The sequence below is a fragment of the Sceloporus occidentalis genome, unplaced genomic scaffold, assembly GCF_023333645.1.
Source record: "Sceloporus occidentalis isolate IW3139 unplaced genomic scaffold, rSceOcc1.0.p SCAF_10, whole genome shotgun sequence".
Lineage (NCBI taxonomy): Eukaryota > Metazoa > Chordata > Lepidosauria > Squamata > Phrynosomatidae > Sceloporus > Sceloporus occidentalis.
In genome coordinates, this window is record NW_028316990.1 from 9,260,813 (window position 1) to 9,281,564 (window position 20,752).

At 47.1% G+C, this 20,752-nt stretch overlaps 1 protein-coding gene across 1 annotated transcript; it reads left to right on the forward strand.

Moving 5' to 3' along the window:
* Positions 1 to 7,663: 7,663 nt before the first annotated feature.
* On the forward strand, positions 7,664 to 20,713 carry SLC22A31 (solute carrier family 22 member 31). The gene is made up of 9 exons (XM_089540787.1): positions 7,664 to 7,984; positions 9,130 to 9,233; positions 10,690 to 10,844; positions 11,776 to 11,944; positions 12,812 to 12,948; positions 13,817 to 13,925; positions 14,999 to 15,213; positions 16,865 to 16,976; positions 19,808 to 20,713. The coding sequence occupies exons 1-9, from the start codon at positions 7,664 to 7,666 to the stop codon at positions 20,247 to 20,249; spliced, it is 1,764 nt and encodes a 587-aa protein (XP_089396913.1). The 3' UTR covers positions 20,250 to 20,713.
* The last annotated feature ends 39 nt before the right edge of the window (positions 20,714 to 20,752 follow it).

Here is a 20,752-nt window from a genome sequence, read left to right on the forward strand (position 1 = left end):
GGTAATCTTTGGCAAGTCACACACTCTCAGCCTCAGAGGATGGCAATGGCAAAGCTCAGCCGGGCAAGAGACCCAACAGGATGGTGCCATGGCATGCTATAAGTGTGGAATGTGAAAGGGACCAGGGACTGGGTCTCCCAAATCCCAGGTTTACGTATTGCACCGCCAACAATGTGCTCCTTGCAGGGTGCGGTGGCAATGGCATTTGAGGGCAAACACAGCTGCTCTCCTCAAGCATTTTGCAATTTGGCCTCAGATAGTAGGGATTAAGTCCCCGGGTTGGATGGAAGAAAGTTGCCGGACTGGAATGAGCCACTTCCCCACCAGTTTATCCGGCTTTTCTTTCTGGAGTCCTCCTCCTCCTCCTCCTTTTTACTTTTTTCCTTCTCTCGCTTTCCCCTCCCGAGAAAAAAGCCCTGCCCAGCTGAGCCAACAACCTGAGAGCCCCATTGAAGCCAAGGAGGCCTCTAGTCACAACAAAGGCCTTTTTGATACCGAGAGCAACTCACCTCTGCTCTCTTTTCACCGCTTCGCCCTTCAGTTTCGTTGGCTTGGAGCTTCCTAACTGGGCAGAAACACTCATTTGTTTAAAAATGGCAACCTAAGGGCATCTCTGGGCTCATCTGGAGTAGCTAATGCCCCAGAAGAGAGGTCAAAATTCAAGATGGCCTGAAGAGATTAGAAAGCTGGGCCAAAGCTAACAAAATGAAATTCAGTACAGAGAAATGTAAGGTACAGCACTTAGGTAGAAAAAAATGCAATGCATAGATATAGGATGGAGGACACCTGGCTTACAGAGACTTATGTGTGTGAAAGGGAGTCCTAGTAGAGCACAAGTTGAACATGAGTCAACAGTGCGATGCGGCAGCTAACAAGGCCAATGCGATTTTAGGCTGCATCAACAGAAGTATAGTGTCTAGATCAAGGGAAGTAATAGTGCCACTCTATTCTGCTTTGGTCAGGCCTCACCTGGAATATTGTGTCCAGTTCTGGGCGCCACAATTTAAAAAGGACATTAAGAAACTGGAGCCATGTGTCCAAAGGAAGGCGACTAAAATGGTGAAGGGTCTGGAAACCATGAAGCCCTACGAGGAAGGACTTAGGGAGCTGGGGATGTATAACCTGGAGAAGAGAAGGTTAAGAGGTGATATGATAGTCCTGTTTAAATACTTGAAGGGATGTCATACTGAGGAGGGACCAAACTTGTTTTCTGCTGCTCCAGAGACTAGAACGCGGAGCAATGGATGCAAGCTGCAGGAAAAGAGATTCCAGATCAACATTCTGAGGGACATTCTGATGGTGAGATCTGTTTGAGAGTTTGGAGTCCCCTCCTTCAGAGGTCTTTAAGCAGAGGCTGGATGGCCCTCTCTTGGGAGTGCTTTGATGGAGAGTTCCTGCATGGCAGAATGGGGTTTGGACTGGATCAGGGCCCTTCTTGGGGTCTCTTCCAATGCTAGGATTCTATGACTGATCTATGCATGCACATAAACACATGTTCTGCAGTACTCTTTAAGGGAAAACAGTTTTGCAAGATAAGGACAGAGCCTCCCCAGCTGGAAAGAAAGGTAAAGTCAACACCTGGGAAGCCTGGGTTGGGTGGCGCTTGGCACAAGGGCCCCAAGGACCTTCGGCGCCAGGTGACTCATGCCACGCTTGGCACATTTTCATGCAATCAGATGGAAAAGAGAGACATTGAGATTCAGGAATCTCCTGAATGTCAATGTGTCTCTCTCACATATATATATATATTTAGAAACTGTAAATCTACTTTCAATAGCAATATCAAGAGCAGGCAAAGAAATAGATGTAGATAAAACTCAAGAAACAAGTGTTATGAATTTGTATAAAATGAGAGTAAAGACTAAAGGAAGCAGATTTTATCTTCTTGAGAATAGAAAAACAGGAAAGGATTCGGAAACTCAAGATCAAATTGTGTGAAGAAATTTGGATTTAGGCAAAGCCTTCCAAAATGAATCAAAGGAGATGCAGATCCTGTTGAATGAAGAGGAAATTCAATGTTCTGTAATAATTTTGATCTAAATCTGTTTCTTGGAAGATTAGATTTGCAGTTGTGAAGAAATAGGAAAAGATAGAAACAGATCAGCAATTTATATAGCGGTAGATAGAGCAGTAGGAGGGTGGAATTACAACATAAAGGAAGACAGGATCGATGCTTAATGCTTATCCTGCCTTCCATCCACCTTGCTAACCCAAAAGAACCGAGGGTCAATCCAACCGTACCACAGACCCTGTCTCTGCTCCTGTGCAATGCCAGGTCAATTAAGAACAAGATCCACATTATCCATGACCTCTTGGAAGAGAAGAACTGTGACCTGGCTTGCATTACAGAGACCTGGCTGGGGGCCAAGAGTAATGCAGTGTGGGCACAGGCTCTCCCAGCCGGGTACACCATTAAGGAGCAGACCAGGGCATGTGGGCGGGGAGGAGGTGTTGCCATAGTCCATAAAAACACGCTTAGCTTAACCAGGAACCCCATCCGGAAAATGGACTTCATCGAGTGTATTTACCTGACCCTGAAGGCTAGGGACAGTCTGGGGATCTTGTTGGTCTGCCGTCCACCCCGTGTGCTAACAGACTCCCTGGCCGAGCTGACGCAGCTGGTCTCGGAACTGGTGCTGGAGTCTCCCAGACGTCTTGTTCTGGGGGACCTCAACATCCCTTTCGAGGCCAGCTCACAAGATCTGACGGGTGCAGCTCGGGAGTTCATGGCTTCCATGATGGCCATGGGCCTGTCCCAGTTAGTCAAGGGGCCAACGCATTGCGCAGGTAATACGCGCGATGTTGTCTTTAGTATGGATTGGGACAGTCCGTGGGCAGAGGTAGGCAGTACCTCTGCCTTGTCATGGACGGACCATTTCCTGGTCGAGGTCCGACTTAAGGCATCTGCCTAAATCTCCCCCGGGGGTGGAGGACCTATTCGGATGGTCCACCCTCGAAGGCTGATGGAACCCAAAAGGTTCCAAGAAGCCTTAGAGGGGTTTATGGTTGGATCTGATGGCGACTCTGTTGATGCCCTGACTAACATCTGGGACAATGATCTCTCCAGGGCTATACAGTGGACCCTTGTTATACGCTGGGGTTTGGTTCCAAGATCTCCCGTGTATAACAAAATCCGTGTATGCTCAAGTCCCATTAAATATAATGACATAGCAAAATGGTGTCCCTTATAAAAAATGGAAAATCAAGGTAAATTTATACTTTTTTGGAACATTTTCAAACCGTGTATGCTTGAATCCGTGTATAAGAAGAGCCGACTGTACACAGTATCGCTCCCAAGCATCCTTTCCGGCCCGCTTCTAATAAAAACCCTGGTATATGGAAGATCTTTGGGAAATGAAGTGGGCTGAACAACGACTAGAGCGCAGCTGGTGGAGACACTAGCGTTTGTCCGATAAGACACTCCATCAGGTTCTTTTGAAGTCCTATGGAGTGGCAATAGGTGCAGCAAATAATTCTTTCTATGCTGCACGTATTGCATCTGCAGAGTCACATCCAGCAGAGTTGTTCAGGTTCGTGAGGGAGTTGATTCAGCTTCCTCCCACCCTGAACCCTATTTTAGAACCAACTAAGGCCTGCTGTGATGATTTTAATGACTTCTTTGCAGACAAAATCTCTCAGATAAGGGCTGATCTCGACGTGAGCATTTCAACATGAACAATAGAAGAGGTGTCCAGAGCTTCCGTGGACTCTATTAAACTGGATCACTTTGAGTTTGTTAATACCGATGAAGTGGACAAGCTTCTTGGAAGCGTTAGGAGGATGACATGCTCTCTCGATCCTTGTCCTTCTTGGCTGACCGCCCAGGGTGGTGATGCTGTAATCTTATTATTAAAACGCATAATCAATGCATCCTTCAGGGAGGGAAAATTTCCATCTAGTTTAAAACTAGCAACGGTCAAACCTTTGCTCAAAAAACCCTCCCTGGACCCCCTGGTAAGGAACAACTACAGACCGGTCTCATTGTTGCCATTTTTTGTAAGGTGATCGAGAGAGCGGTCGCCTTCCAACTCCAAGCAGTCCTGGATGAAACCGATTATCTGGACCCATTTCAAACTGGCTTCCGGGCGGGCTATGGAGTTGAGACTATCGTGGTCGCCTTAGTCGATGATCTCCATCTGGGCATCGACAGGGGAAGTGTGACCTTGTTGGTGCTCTTGGACATCCCAGCGGCTTTCGATACCATTGACCATGGCATCCTTCTGGAGCGCCTGAGGGAGCTGGGCATCGGAGGCACTGCGCTCCAGTGGTTCTGTTCCTACCTCTCTGGCAGATTCCAGATGGTGCAGTTGGGGGACACTTGCTCCTCTAAGAGGGATCTGACATCTGGGGTCCCTCAGGGAGCGATCCTGTCCCCCACTTTGTTTAACATTTACATGAAACCGCTGGGAGAGATCATCCAGAGACATGGGGTGCGGTGTTATCATATGTTTCTCTGTGTCTCCGATTGATGCAGTGACTAAGGATGGGGTCTTTCCTTTGAACGCCTGCCTGGAGTCAGTAATGGGCTGGATGAGGGAAAACAAACTCAGTCTGAATCCAGAGAAAACAGAAGTACTGGTGATAGGTTCCCCAGGCCTTAGAAAGGAAATTTATCCACCTGTCCTGAACGGGGTCACACTTCCCCTGAAGGACGAAGTTCACAGTTTAGGAGTACTTCTGGACTCGTCCCTGCAGTTGACATCTCAAGTAGATGCGACAGTCAGAAGTGCTTGCTATCAGCTTCGGTTGATATGCCAACTGCGGCCCTTTCTGGGCCAAAGGGACCTTGAAACGGTGGTACATGCGCTGATAACCTCTCGCTTAGATTTCTGTCTAATCGCTCCACATGGGGCTACCCTTATACCAAGTCCAGAAGCTTCAGTTAGTGCAAAATATGGCAGCCAGATTGGTCACTGGTGTGTCCAGGTTTGACCATATAACACCTATTCGCAAGATCATTGGCTGCCTATTCGCTTCTGAGCGCAATACAAGGTGTTGGTTATCACCTATAAAGCCCTCCATGGCTTGGGCCCAAGTTACTTGAGGGACCGCATCTCCCCATATGATCCGCCCCGCACACTCAGAACATCTGGGAAGAATCTGTCGGAAACTCCATCTTGCAAATACGTTTCCACATCCCAGATGGCCTTTTCAATAGCAGCCCCACGGATCTGGAATAGTCTTCCCGAGGAGCTCCGTCTCATGACCCCCCCCAGAAACATCTAAAAAGAGGCTTAAAACCTTCCTCTTTTGTCAAGCCTCCTCCCCCCCCCCAAGGAATGTATTGAGTGTTCTTGATGCCATCAATTCCCTGCCTTACCCTGTGAATGGTTGTGTTCTGTATAACTGTATTACTGGATTTTATCTATTTTTATGTGTAATAGTTTTAATGGTCTGTAAACCATTTTGAACTATGGAAAAACGGTATACAAATAAAAATTATTATTATTATTATTATTATTATTATTATGTATCGAGTTAAGAAAGAAGCATTTGTGGCATTCCTTTTGTCTAGCATCCTTTTTAATAGAAAATAAACTTTGGAAAAAGTTTTATTCTGCCATTTTGGCCAATAAGAAGATCTAATCCCTGCCTGACTTCTTCTTGGGTCCAGAAGGAAGGCATTAAAGAGGCATATTGAAAGAAAGGCATGAAATATGAGCAAGGGTTAGGGTAGGAGTCCAAGTAGACCACAAATTGAACATGAGTCAACAGTGTGATGCGGCAGCTAAAAAGGCCAATGCGATTTTAGGCTGCATCAATAGAAGTATAGTGTCTAGATCAAGGGAAGTAATAGTCCCACTCTATTCTGCTCTGGTCAGGCCCCACCTGGAATATTGTGTCCAGTTCTGGGCACCACAATTCAAAAAGGACATTGAGAAACTGGAGTGTGTCCAAAGGAGGGCAACTAAAATGGTGAAGGGTCTGGAAACCATGCCCCATGAGGAATGACTTAGGGAGCTGGGGTTGTTTAGCCTGGAGAAGAGAAGGTTAAGAGGTGATATGATAGCCCTGTTTAAATACTTGAAGGGATGCCATATTGAGGAGGGAGCAAGCTTGTTTTCTGCTGCTCCAGAGAACAGGACCCAATGGAGCAATGGATGCAAGCTCCAGGAAAAGAGATTCACCTCAACATTCAGAGGAACTCCCTGAGAGTAAGGACTCTTCCACAGTGGAACAAAATCCCTCGGAGTGTAGTGGAGTCTCCTTCCTTGGAGGTCTTTAAACAGAGGCTGGATGGCCGTCTCTCAATGGGGATGCTTTGATTGAGATTTCCTGCATGGCAGAAGAAAGGGGTTGGACTGGATCAGGGCCCTTCTTGGGGTCTCTTCCAACTCTAGGATTCTAGGATTCTATGATTCTAAGGCCTTGGCCATAGAGAAATGTCTGTGCATCTAAAACACCATCCATTTAGAAACAGTGCCGGGAAAAGGCAAGCCATGGAAAGCCATGCTCCCAAGAAGACGTTTAGCTGAACCCCCCAATGGCTCTTCAGCCCAGAAAGCCCCATTCCAGGAGGAGCCAGGTGTGAGGGATGGAGCAGAGCCTCAGGTGCAAACCCAGGCCTTGCCAAGGGACAGCAGGGCTGCTGCTATTGTGTGCCTTGGAGTCCTTTCTGGCACTGCTGCCCTGGGGACCCGGGTTCGAATCCCCTGGGCGACCTTGGGCCAAAGGCACACTCTCTCAGCCTCAGGGCCAGGAGGAGGAGGAGGAGGAGGAGGCACCTTCAAACCAGCAGCCCTGCCTTGGCCTTGGAAGGAAGGAAGGGCTTTGGGAGGAGAAGGAGGAGGCTCTGTTGCTGCCTTACCTGCCGCCCTTTCCGCACCTGAGAATTAAGGAAGGAAGGAGGCGGGATCGTCCCGGATTAGGACGCCAGCCCTTGGCCTCCTCCACCCACGGAAGGAAGGAAGGAAGGAAGGAAGAGAGACCCCCTCGCCCTCCAGGGACTCCTCCTCCGGACAACCAGGCAGCCAGCCCTTCCTCCTCCTCCTCCTCCTCCTCCTCCTTTTCTCCTTCCTCAGCTTTTCCCTCCTTTTCTTCCTCCCCCTCTTCCTCTTCTTTTCTTCTCCCCCTTTTTCCCCTCTTTCCTTCCCTCCTCTTCTTTCTCCTCCTCTTCACCTTCCTCTTCCTCCTCCTCTTTTCTCCTCCTTTCTTCTCCTTCCCTCCTCTTACTCTTCTTTTCTTGACTCTCCCTCTGCCCCTCTTCCTCTCCTTCCTCCTCCTTTCTTTCTTCTTCTTCCCTCTCTTCTTCCTCGTCGTCCATCCTCATCCTTCTCTCCTTCCTCGCTCTCTTCTTCCTCATCTTCTTCCTCCTCTTCTTCCTCCTCTTCTTATTATCTTCCTCTTCTTCCTCCCATCTGCCATCTTTTTCCTCCTCTTCCTCCTCTCCTTCCCTCTCTCCTTCCTTTTCTTTCTCTTCCTCTTCCCTCACCCTCCTCCTCCTCCTTCTTATTCCTCCTCTTCTTCCTCCTCCTTCCCACCTCTATCCCCTCTTCTTTTCTCTTCCTTCCTCTCCTCCTTCTCTCCTTACTCCCCTCTCCTTCTTCTCTTTCTGCTCTCCCTCCTCCTCCTCTTTTTCTTCTTCTTCCTTCATCTTCTCCTTCCATCCTCTCCTTCCTCCTCCTCTTCCTCTCCTTCCTCTTTGCCTTCCTCCTCTTCCTCCATGGCCATAGAAGGGGCTCCTCTAAGGTCTCTCTCAGGGGTCTTGGGGCGCTGCTGGCATCTCTTGGCCGCCTCTTGGGTCCCCAATCTGCCTCTGGCCCTGGCCTTTGCTGGGGGGCTCTTCCTGGCCGCCTCCCCGCCCCACCATTGCCGAACGGACCCCCCCAGTGCCGACCCCCAAAATGCCTCTGCTCGAGGACCCTGCCTGCTCTACCGACCCCTGCTGCCAGGGGGCGCCCCCAACGCCTCCGCCGCCCCTTGCCCCTGGGGCTGGGAGTATGCGCTGCCCGAGGCCGGACTGTGGTCAACGGTGGTCACTCAGGTCAGGGACAACAAAGGGGGGTTTCCGGGGGTGGAGGATGAGGTCTGCTTTGGGCATGGGCAGAGTTCCCCCAGATGGAGAACCCACGCTCATCTCTAGTGGGTCCCACACTTTGGTCCTCCGGGCCCTTGGGACTTCAGCCCCCAGGATTCCCAACCCTTGGCCAAGTCCAAAAACACCTGGAGGACAGATCCAACCCAAAACCTACCAAACAGGAATACATTTGTGTGGGGTTTTCGGGCTCTGAGGCCGTGTTCTGGAAGAGTTTATTCCCGACGTTTCGCCAGCATCTGTGGCTGGCATCTTCAGAGAACGCTGGCATGGAAGAGAGTGGGGTCTATATACTGTTGGTTGAGAGGAAGCCATGTTAATCTGTGCGTTGTTCTGCTGCTGAATGGCAAGGCCTATAGAGTGTCTATTGACGTAATGATCCATGGTCTGCTGGGATGGAAACCCCATTAACCCTGGGTGCTTTTCCTTTGCATTTGCTGGGGCTTGCTTTTGGTCTTTTTCAGGACTGGGAGCCAAACCTTGTTCACTTTCAGGGTTTCTTCTTTCCTGTCGGAGTTGTTGTCCAGGGGTTTGTGGAGTCTGGTGGCTTCCCTGGGCATCCGGACCTGACAGTTGTTGCCCTGGTCCAGCGTTTCAGTGGGTTTTCCTGGGTCTGAGCTGGAATAAGCATTTGCCTGTAGAGCCCAGTCCAGGGGCTTCACTTCATCTTCCAGGAAAAGTGGGGTTCACAGATCCTTTTTGCCCAGTCTACCAGTGTTTTTATTGGGCTTCTTCCTTGTGCAGGTATCTGTCCTTGTGTGTAGGTTTTCTGTGTGGCCCAACCATTGGTTCATTTTGCGGATGACCAGGACATCTAAGAATGGCCTCCCTTTTCTTTTTCCATTGTGAATTGGATGTTTGGGTTGAAGTGGTGAAACGCCAGGAAGAGACGCTTCTAGAACACAGGCATAAAAATCACAATAATAACAAGAACAACAACAGTAGGGTTGCCAACCCCCACCATTACCTATATGACATGGGGCTGTTGGGAGTTGCAGTCCGGCCACATCTGGAGATTTCCACCCCGGGTTTTGAGGTCTGATTTGGATCCGCCTGCATCTCACAGCCTTCCTTTTCTCTCCCCGACTCCGCAGTGGGACTTGGTTTGCTCCAACCGCTGGAAGGTGCCACTGGAAGAAGCTACTTTCCTCCTAGGATGGCTCCTTGGCTTCCTGGCCTTCGGATCCACCTGCGACAGGTAAGCCTTCTCCGTCAGCATCTGGCAGGGATTTCCTTGGTAGGAGTCCAAAGTCTTTCTGACAGTCCTCTGATAAAATACAAATCCTCTATTCACTTATTACAATCGCATAATTTACTACATTACTACTACACTCTTATAAACCTAATCATTATAATAACATTTCTAATATCTTCTATAATTCAGTGTTATCATTATCCTTATCTACTAGACTTCCCCAGTTTCCTTGACAATAAGTCCTATGCTTCCAAAGTATGCTTTCTTTCTCTTTTGTTTCTCCAAATCAAAATTTCCATCAAGATTTCCTCGACGCCATTCCACATTTCAACCACTGTTTATCTTTCTCATATTCTACCTTATAATAATGTCTTCTTTCCTTATTTCTCTAACTCGCTTTGTCATTGCAATATTCTGTTAGCGGAAACCATTCATCCTCTATTTTTTTCTATGTCCGTATGATTTAACCACGAGTTCAGTCTGACCATCTCTTGCATATCCAATACTTTCATTGACCCGCTATCTGTCGTTGGGAGTTCGGCTTCTCCCCAAAATGGTGCTATTCTTGCTGCTGAAATCATGTACAGTAGCATTCTCCACCGTTTGCTTTCTAAATCCGGGGGTAGTATATTTAGCATATTCAGTAGGTATATTTCTGGCTTCAATTGAAATCTAATTTGCAAAATTCCCTGAATCATATTGTGTTTGAGTCCTCTGCTCCTTGGACTGGAAATCAGTCTTTGCGGGGTTTGTTGAACCCCCAAATGGTCTTCAATAGCCGGGTGAACGGAGAATGTTGTGTTTCAAGATTAGTTAACTCATTCCTTGTCATTCATTAACCTCTGAACAAATTATTATTATGTTTATGTTTATTTATACCCCGCCTTCCTCCCAGTTCAGGGACTCAAGGTGACTTACAAATTTAATTTACTTCGCTATATAAATAAAGCATAGTACAGTAATAATATTTGCTTACTTGTACACTTGTCCCTCCGTATTCGCTGGGGTTAGGGGCACAAGACCCCCACCATGAACATGGAAAAACCACAAATAACAAAAACACCATGTTTTTACCTGAGAGGACACCTCTCTAGGAATCTCTAGGTCCTCCAATGCAACTCTGTGGTCAACATCTGTCAGAAATTGATCATAGAACTGCAATGGAGGAACTACAAAGGCCTAGTAGAGTGTTCTCTCTAGGAATCTCTAGGATGCCTTTCAGTGCAACTTTTAGTTAAAGTTGACCACAGAGTTGCACTGGAGGAGGACCTAGATATTCCTAGAGAGAACATGTCAATCAAATCCGTGAATAATCAAATCGGCAAATATAAAAGCCGCAAATATGGAGGGATGAGTGTACCTACTGTTCATACACTAAATATTAATTACCCAAATCTTAAAGCATATGTATGCGCAGCCCGGCCGTCTGTCTTGCTGACCCTCCATTTCTTCCCCCCAGACTTGGCCGCCGGACCACCTTCGTCTTCTCTCTGATGCTCTCCGTCCCGCTGGGCATCGCCGTCTCCCTGGCGCTGAATTATGTGATGTTTGCTCTGGCGCATCTGCTCTTTGGTGCAGTGCTGGCGGGTGCCTTCCTCTCCCTCTACGTTGCAAGTGAGTAGCACCCCAAGGAGGAAAAAAGGGATGATGGGCGGTAGAGTCATGGGCCTACATTGTAGTTCTGGTGTGGTTCATTTGTTCTGGAGGGGTCTCTTGGCCGCGTGGGGACAAGGAGAGCAAAATTTAAAGTCCGTTACCAGCAATAAAGTAGAGTCCCAAAGTTAGAAGAGACCCCAAGGGTCAGCCAGTCCAACCTCCTTCTGCCGTTCAGGAATACACAGAATCACAGAATTGGAAGAGACCTCCAAAGGCCATCCAATCCAGCCCCTTTCTGCCATGCAGGAATACACAGAATCGTTTAAATTAATTTTAATTCGTATTTATAGTGTTGGTGTTTTAGTTAAGGTAAGGGATAAGGGGAGATGTAATTTTTAGTTGTTTACATGTCTGTATTTGTTTATGTATTTTCTGTAACCCGCCTTGATCTTTTTGGAAAGGCAGGAGGTAAATAAAATCTATCATCATCATCATCATCATCATCAATCATCATCGAATTGGAAGAGGTGTCCAAGGGCCATACAGCCCAACGCCATTCTTCTATGCAGGAATACACAGAATCATAGAACTGGAAGCAGCTTTCAAGGGCCAAACACTTCTCTAGGCATTTGTAGATCCTCCAGCATGACTCTATGTTCAATGTTCTGGCAGATGTTGACCATAGAGTTGGACTGGAGGACCTGGAGATTCCTGGAGAGGTGACAGGGATGCTGTTGTAAAGAGTTTTAAACTTTACATTTTAATGTTTTTAAGTGTTTGAATTGTCTAATTGTGTGTTTTGGGGGGTTTTTTGAGCTTGTGCTGCAATTTTTCCAATGTTTTTAAACAACTCCATTCTTTCCGCACAAACCCCAGAGGCAAAAATCCTTTTTTATTTGCCCTGTGGTTTTGAAGTTTTCCCTCTTTGTTCCTGGGGCTTTTCCTTTAGGGCTGGAGCTGTGCGATCCTCCACAGCGCCTGACGGTCAGCATGAGCGCTGGCTTCTTCTGGGTGGCCGGAGAGCTGCTCTTGCCCGGTCTGGCCGTGGCCTGCAAGGAATGGCGTCTCCTGCAAGGGATGGTCACGCTGGCCCTGGCCCTGGTGGCCATCTGCTGCTGGTGAGTTTGTTGTTTGTGGCCCTTGAGATATCCCCAAATCATGGTGACCCTGTGGATGAGACATCTCCATCACTGGGTTCAATGCATTCAAGTGGCGCTGAGCAAACCCTCTCCAGTGGAGCACCTCCAGGACGGGGCCCTTTACGCTCAAGGACTGAAGAGAGTAAGCGCACTCGACCCAGGCCTTGCAAACATCGCACAGATCTTTTCAATGGCATTCTAGGGACTTATGCAATGCCAGCTGGTGGCAATGGGGGCAAAGTGCGGATGGTTAAACGCAGCTTGGACCCAGAGGTCCCACGGATTCAAGCATCCACAGCTTGAAAATATTTTTGAAACTGTTTAAATGCTCCAAAACACTGGTTGAATCCATGGATTAATAATCCGTGGATATGGAGGGCCAGTTGTAAAATGGCAAAATTAAGGTTTACTTTTTGGGTTTATATGTCTCGTGTGTGTGTGTGTGTGTGTGTGTGTATATATATATATATATATATATATATATATATATATATATATATATATATACATACACACACACACACATATACAACAATACTGTATACAGTCACCCTCCCTTTTTGCAGGGATCCAGTCTGGATCCCGCTGCAAAAACGGAAATCTGCTGATATTTAAGACCTATTGGCTTGAATAATAATAATAATAATAATAATAATAATAATAATAATAAAGTTTAATTTATATCCTGCCTCTCCCAAAGGATCGAGGTGGGTTACAACATAAGATGCATAAATAAAATACATGAATATTGGTTATTTTGCCTTTGATGCCAGATCTCCCACAAACTCCTCCGCCGTGTAAGGAGTCCCTTATGTGTGCGTATGTTGTGTTTGTGTTTATGCCCAGGTGCCGTTCCCTGTCTCCAGAGTCCGTCCGCTGGCTCTTGGCCACTCAGCAGCTGGAGGAAGGCAGGAAGGTTTTGCGCAGCTTGGCTGACAGCAACGGCATCCGTTCGGAGGATGACTTAGACGCTCTGTTTGCAGGTGAGATCTTGGAAGGGATGGGTCAAGGATCGGTCCTAGCCACATGACAGTGGAGTAGTGAATCCATTCCATGTTTAACCTGGGCATTTAAAGGTGCTGAAAAATAGTTTCAGCACTTTGGAGTGGGCCTTGAAATCGGTCCAAAACCTGGAGTGGGTTCACTGCCTGACTGGCGTGGGACAGTGGTGTCACTAGGGCTGGCATCACTCGATGCGGTAACTCTTGGGGTCATCTCCTCCATATTGACCACCTCCCATGCCACACCATCCAGAATCCTTGGTAATGTTTTTCGTACTGCAGTCGCTCCCTGCCCTTATCCACGGATATTTTTTTATCCATGGATTCAAGCATCCGTGGCTTGAAAATATTCCAAAAAAGTGTACATTCCAAATATCAAACCTTGATTTTTCCATTTTATATAAGGGACACCATTTGCTCTGCCATTATATTTAATGGGACTTGAGCATCCATGGATTCTGGTGTCCATGGGGGATCCTGGAACGAAACCCCAGCGGGTAACAAGGTCCCACTGTAATGTTATTCATAATTCCTCATAATTCTGGTATATCACTGAATGTAATGGTAATGTTGCTGTGCGCCTTCGAGTCACTTCTGACTTCTGGCAATCCTAAGGAGAACCTACCATGGTTTTTTTTATGCCAAAATTTGCTCAGAGGAGGTTTGCCATGGTCTTTTAGCTAAGTGAATATGACTTGCTCAAAGTTACTTGGCTAGTAATCGAACCCTGTTGTAGTCCAACACACAAACCACTAAGCCACACTGGATGCCATGCTGAAAGTGCCTTTCTGGTTGAGCGCAAACATGTGTGTTTTGGCTCAGGGTAACAATGGCCTTTTTCTCTCCCCAGAACTGGGCAACTTGTCCGAAGGGGTCCCCCGGCCAAAATACTACAGCGTCTGCCAAATCTTCCGTACTCGGGTTGTGTGGAAGAACAGCCTCATCCTTGGCTTCACTGCGTAAGAGCCCAACTTGGGCAGGGAATGAATGGGGGAGTCCACAGACAGGGATTGGGGTGGTGATGTTCATCTATGTTGGCAACCTCCCTTCCTTCTTCACTTACACATTTCTCCCCCAAAGTGGTTCGCAAGCAACCGCATTATGATCATTTTAATTTGTAATCCACCCAGAGTCCCATTCTTCAGGAAAGAGATGCATAAATAAAGATGAAGATGGAGATCTGCATCAAAGCTGTACCATATATACTCGACTATCTGTCAACCTCATGTATAAGTCAAGGGCAGATTTTGGGGCCAAAATTATGGATTTTGATATGACCCGTGGATAAGTCAGGGGTAAAATTTAGGGGCATGCAATTAAAGATGTAAAGGATGAAGCAAGGAAAGCATTGCCCACATGGCCAAAAGGAGAAGGAACCTACCTACATAAATGTCCCTCCAATACCACCTGAACCTAAAACAGCCACATCTTGACAAAAAGCAGGGTTGGGACTACTAACATTGTCATCTTTCCCCCCCTTCTGTATGATTTTTAACAATTTTGCCAAATGAAGCCAGTGGAGCTTTAAAAGCTTGCAACATGGATTTTGTGCATTTTGGTTGAGCCCATAAAGGTACCTCTGTTTTGTCCATTTTGGATGCTGTTGCACTTAGTTACAAATGTGCAAGTCTGGCTTATGCATTTGTAACTAACTGCTTAACAGGATGACAGCCAAAAAGCAGCATTGCTGTCGCACTTAACTTGGTTTGTACTCTTGAATGCTGCTGTAAACCACAATGTGTGGTTTCCCTGGCTTTTTGTTGTGTGCCTTGTAGTCGTTTCCAAATTATGGTGACCCTAAGGGGAACCTATCATGGGGTTTTCTTGGCAAGAGTCGTTCAGAGGAGGTTTGCTATTGCCTTGCCCTGAGGCTGAGAGAGTGTGACTTTCCCAAAGTCACCCAATGCGTTTCATGCTGAGCGAAGAATCAAAATGTGGTCTCCAAAGTTTTAGTCTCAACACTCAAACGATTGCCTTTGTTTCACCTGCAGCACATCTTATGGTCTCCATGTCCTCCTTCGCATCCTTGCAGGTTCATTGGGAGTGGGATCCGCTACTCTTTCACCCGCAACCTGTCTCCCTATGCTCCTCGGTTCTACTTCCCCTACTTCTTGCAGGCGGTCAGCGAGGCATTGGCGCTCCTCTTCCTCTGCCTGACGGTCGACCGCTTTGGACGCCGAGCCGCCCTCCTCTTCAGCACCATCCTGACGGGCGTTTCTTCGCTGCTCCTGCTGGCTTTGACTCAATGTAAGGAAGGGGCTGCAGGACGGGGATGGAGAGAAAGACAGGGATGCCAGGAGTCATGGGATGTGGGTATCACAATGGCAATGGATCTGGGACACATAGTTTGCCTGTGTGCATCACATGCCCATGCTGTGTTTGAATAAGGGCAAGGTTAGCCTTCTCCCCCCACTCTGCCTAACCTTGGCATATGCAGTTTGGCTTACTTGCTTGAGCCTCCTCTCAGTTGGCTCTATAAGCACCTCTTCTGCATGCATTATACAGTAGGCCCTTGTTATGCGCTGGGAGTTGGTTCCAGGACCACCAGTGGATAACAAAATCTGTGGATATTCAAGTCCCATTAAATACAATAGCACAGCAAAACGGTGCTCTTTATATAAAATGGCAAAATCAAGGTTTGCTTTTTGGAATGTATATTTTTATTGAATATTTTCAAGCCATGGAGAAGGAAGGTCTTTAAACAGAGGCTGGATGGCCATCTGTCAGGGATGCTTTGATCTGGATTTCCTGCATGGCAGGGGGTTGGACTGGATGGCCCTAGTGGTCTCTTCCAACTCTACGATTCTATGATTCTATGATTCTAAGGCCAACTGTATAATATTGGAATGTATTGCATTGTTTTTTTAATCAATCCTATTTTATTCCTTTTTTTACTGATCATCAACCGAAATAAATATACTGTATCTACTCTACTGTAAGTCAACCTCATGTCTAAGTCGAGGGCAGGTATTGGAGCCAAAATTAGGGATTTTGGTATGACCCGTGGATAAGTCAAGGGTAAAATTTAGGGTTATGTAATGAAGGATGTAAAAGACAAAGCAAAGGAAAACAATGCCAAAAAATAGTTAGCAGGCATAACTATTTGCACTCATACTAAAGGCTGGATGGATGAGAGAGTAGAAGGGGATCAGTGCTTCCAGGGCAGATTAAACTCTTGCCATTCAGCAGGGGATGACTGAGATATATATATATATTGTGTGTGTGTCTATATAGATATATATAAAATAATTATATATATGATCTAAAGTACAGTACTGTACTTATATTGACCCGTGCATAAGTCGACTCAGGTTTTTTGGGTCCATTTTTTAATCTAATTTCTAGAGCCTATACAGTATGTAAACTCTTCTGCCTGCGCATTGCATTAGATCAGAGGTGGTCAGAGCATGCTCTCTCTGAGGCTGTTTTGGAGCCAGCCGTGGATCTTGCCTGCACCTCAAAAACAATTGTTGCAAACACCTCTTTTAAAAATAAATGAATGAGTAACCCATACTGTCCTCCCTGATGAATTCGTGTTTACTCCCTGATGGAGAAAAGGTTTCTCTTGGGCACAAAACTACCCAAGAGACGTTTAAATATGGCTCACTTACAGAAGAGATGGGAAGGGGCTTTTTAATGATTTTTTTAATTTAAAAAAACACACTTCTGGCATAAATAAATAAAATAAAAAATAATATAAGCGTGCCATATTTTCAGGTCTCTTTGGGTAGCTTTAAAAATTGGGGTGCATGGGATGAGTGTTACAGTTCGGTGAGTGGCCAATGTGTCCGGGTGAAGGTTGTTCACCCATGCATTATATGATCCGCCGGGGCATCACTTAGCTATGGACAGACCTATTTCTTACCCAGACTTTCTCCTCTGTGCCCCTTTTCCCTAGACATGAAGTCCTGGCTGGTCCTGGCCCTCTCTGTCCTGGGCATCCTCTCCTCGCAAGCGGTCACTGCCCTCAGCATCCTCTTTGCCAGCGAGGTTCTGCCCACTGTGGTCAGGTAAGAGAGGATTTGCAATCTGACCTCTCCTTGTAGCCTAAATATCCCAAAGGCACCAGATCCTGTCTGCTTTTGGAAGTGAATTAGGGTCAGGTTTGGTTAGTCCTAGGATGGGAGACCGTTAGTACATACCAGGTGCTGTAGGCTCTATTTCAAAGGAAGGGCAAAACCACCTCTGAGGATTCCTTGCCTAAGAAAATCTTATGGGATTAATGGGATCGCCATAAGTTGACAGGTAACTTGAAGACAGACACACTTTGTACGCATGTGTTTCTGTGCGTGTGTGTGTTTTCACATAGCCAAAAACTATACCCCAGAACTTAGACTAAAAGGGTGACTGTAGCTTTATTCCAAGATGGGGGAATTTTTTAATTTTGCCAGGCTAAGGACAAGGTTTCTGGACATTTGGAAAACCCCATCAGGAAGACTAATGCAGCAGTAGGGTTTGTGTGCAGTTTTCTCTGCACAAGAGAAGCGCATGTTTTGTTTTGTGCATAGAAAATATGCTTTCCGCTCAGGTAGCAGTGTTTCATGCACAGACTTAATTTCCTGAAATACTTTGCATTGTGCAAATGCAGGGGAAATCCTGCAACAAGGAAAGAAAGCGACAACATTTACTTGTCCTTGCAAGGATGACACAGTTGAAGATTTAACACCCACCCCCAAGTTGGGAAACAATTGTGCAACTGAGGCAAGGCAGCAAAGGCCAACCCAATGCTCAGTGTTCATTCATGCACAATGTTTATCCATGTGTCACTTCGTTTCTGCAGTTCTGAACCAAATGCAGACATTTTGCACTGGACACAAACATCCAACCACTTCTACATGTTATCAAGTATGGTTTTATATAAATTTGGGGTGCCATGCGGTCTGAAGCCATGACCCCTGACTGACCTCATCGCTAGCCGCCATTATCCCAAAAGCGATCAGACCACGTAGCTGCAACCCTTGCTAGGCATGGTCACAGGATAAAGGTAGATTTAAACCTTTCAGCAGTAGTTTTGGGAGTTGCTAGACCGGATTTGCAAGCTACCTGAAGCAGGAAGACAATAGCTATAACTTCCACGTTAATGAGCCAGTGATTAAATTAACAGTTCGACCATCAAGATATTTGCTCCCCCTGAAAAAGGGCCAGACCTATGCTTTGTGTATCTATTGTGTAAGTTTCAGCTTAGACAAAGCTAAGCCATCAAGCCTTTTGTCCGCCAGGCTGCCATAGCCTGAGGTTATGTTTAGGGGTATATAAGGACCTCGTTTCCAGCCCTTCCTTGGGCCTGTCGAGCAGTAAGTTCCGAGCCTGAGTTCCTTGCTTGTAGAGCATTGCGCTCTGAGCTTGCGTTCCTGGAGCCTTGTGCTCTGCTGAAATCACTTGAGCGAAGCCAAGCTCACTGTCTTTTCGGGCCTCTAGTTAGCTTTGCCCGCCGGAACTCTGCTTCTAGCCACCGCTGTGGCCGCTTCCCTTTTCGTTCCCGCGGCCGTGTCTCACCATCCACCATCCCTCAGTCCGTCGCCTTGGAGAAGACTTTGAACGTAAATATTCCCAACGGTGCCTCTATCCTTTTCCTTTACTCCCGAACTCACCCCTCCCTTGCTTTAGCATTGAGTGTGTGTGTGTGTGTGTGTGTGTGTGTGTGATCCCTTTTGTTGTGTGGCTTTAATAAATGTTCATATTTTAATTGCACCTCCTTTGGCATCCAAGTCTCTGTCTTTTGGGGTTGGACTAGATGACCTCTGGTATACACATAGGGACACGATCCCGCTGCGTGCATTGTTAGGACACGCCTCTCGTATAATTCCCCTAATTCAATCCTTCCTAACATACTTACCCATTAGTAAAACACCAGTAAGGATTCTGGCTTGTTTCAATAAACTAGCCTAATCCTGGTGCATGCAGTTTGGCTTACTTGCTCGAGCCACCTGTCAGTTTGTTCTGCAAATTCTTCTTCTGCATTTGGATTGTATTTGTATTCTTATTACCTACCCCAGTTCCCAGAGCTGGGAAGCAGTTCGCTATCTTCTCCCTCAGCCCCCGATTCCTGCCTCAAAAGTGTTGTGCAAACGGTTTGGAGGATTGTGACTGATATAACATGGGCAGGGGTCCATGATGTTTGTGTTGTGGGTGGCAACAGGGAAAAATGCCTTATTCTGTGAACTTGTCCCTCTAACTCAATACAGTTGTGCATTTCGGTTTATTTCTTTATTTTTAATTAACGAGACTATACAAAAACTTACAAAGCTCTTCCTAACCGGAGACGGAAAGAGCTTGAGGTTTTAGAAAATCAAAAGGTTAAGGCATAAAGACTGGCAAGACAAGTCTGGGCGGCGTGTGAGTCAGTCTCCCACAGTCTGGGATTGTGTATTTTTCAGATTTGTCAATGCAGAGCTAGGGTCGCTGTCACTTTTGTCCCTAAAAGAGGCTCCTCATCTTTAACCTTTGCATTGCAGGCAGGTACAACAGGGTCTTCTCCATACTAGAAATGGATATAATTTAAATTTATCTGGTGCAAATACAGGAGAATTTAATTTTGGGTCCTTAAGAGGGTAGGACCCAGAGCTTGGGGATATTCCTTTGTGGACTATACACTCCTCTGGGAGTGATAGCTTTGGAAATGGCATTGACAACCATGGCATGGCTTTGTTTGCCATGGATTTTGGGAGTTGTAGTCCCCCAGAAAGGCATTGAGCATCCTGGCAATGCTTACAGGTCACCTATGGAGAGTCAAAGGGCCAGATTTCCCCTTTGCAAAGGTTGTTGGAGTTGACCCACATGCCACCTTCTTCTCCTCTCTTGGCACAGCCGTCCAGTCCCCTTCTTCTCTTCTCTTTCACAGAGGTGCCGGGTTGGGTCTCATCCTGGCGGCCAGTTCGGTGGGCTGCCTGGCCACCCCGCTCATGGCCATCCACAACAGCCGGGGCTTTTTCCTTCACCACGTGGTCTTCGCCTCCTTCACCATCCTCTCTGTGCTCAGCATCATGCTCCTCCCGGAGACCAACCAGAAGCCCCTGCCGGACTCTCTGCATGACGGCGAGAACCAGCGGCGCCCACCACTCTTCCGTTCTTCCCACCACCGCCGTCGCTCTGGCCGCCAGGACCACCTACCCCTGCTCTCAACCCATTCTGGGGGGCACCCCTATGACCCCGAGAGCTACGCCCGCCTGGTCACTGCCACTAAGAAGATGCTAGGTAGCTCCCGGCATGAATCCGGCAGCTGGCAAGCAGAACCTTTGATCCTAGAGCCCTCTCGGCAGCCTGGCACCAGGGAGGAGATGTAGATGCCAAGGGCTGCTGGACTGATAGAGTGACTTGTGGAGGATGGGATGGACTCTCCCAGGCTCCCTTTGAAAACAAGGGACAAGAAGGTGAGGCGTTGGGGTTATGAGACTAGAGACTAGGCTGGAAGGAGCTTGATGCCAGTCACAGGAGCGGTGCTATGTGCCCAGTTGGTGGACATCTCTGCAGAGGTGTTAATGGAAGCCCCCTCACTGACCCACATTGCTTGAGCCGTTGTTTCTTCTCCTGCTTCTCAAGGGGAGAAAGGACCGGCCGGATTCTGAGTTTTCAGGTCAGTCTCCTTGGTGCCAGTTTGCACCTTCACCTGGTTGCTGGTATCTGAATAAAAATGTGTGCCTCCTTTGTAGTGTGGTCATCTTTTGCCGGCTTTGATTCCGCTGCACCCAGGTCACTGTTGCTGAATCTCTGTTGTTCACTTGCATCCTAAATGCACCCATTTAATTTTGGGGAGGGCTGCCCAAAAAAAACCTCCTTAACCTGGGAC

Bases quoted from the DNA above. Each gene is read 5' to 3' on its own strand.
- SLC22A31 (XM_089540787.1), top strand. From the start codon at position 7,664: ATGGCCATAGAAGGGGCTCCTCTAAGGTCTCTCTCAGGGGTCTTGGGG. The intron at 7,985-9,129 runs GTCAGGGACAAC...CCGACTCCGCAG, and splicing joins GGTCAACGGTGGTCACTCAG to TGGGACTTGGTTTGCTCCAA. The intron at 16,977-19,807 runs GTAAGAGAGGAT...TCTCTTTCACAG, and splicing joins GTTCTGCCCACTGTGGTCAG to AGGTGCCGGGTTGGGTCTCA.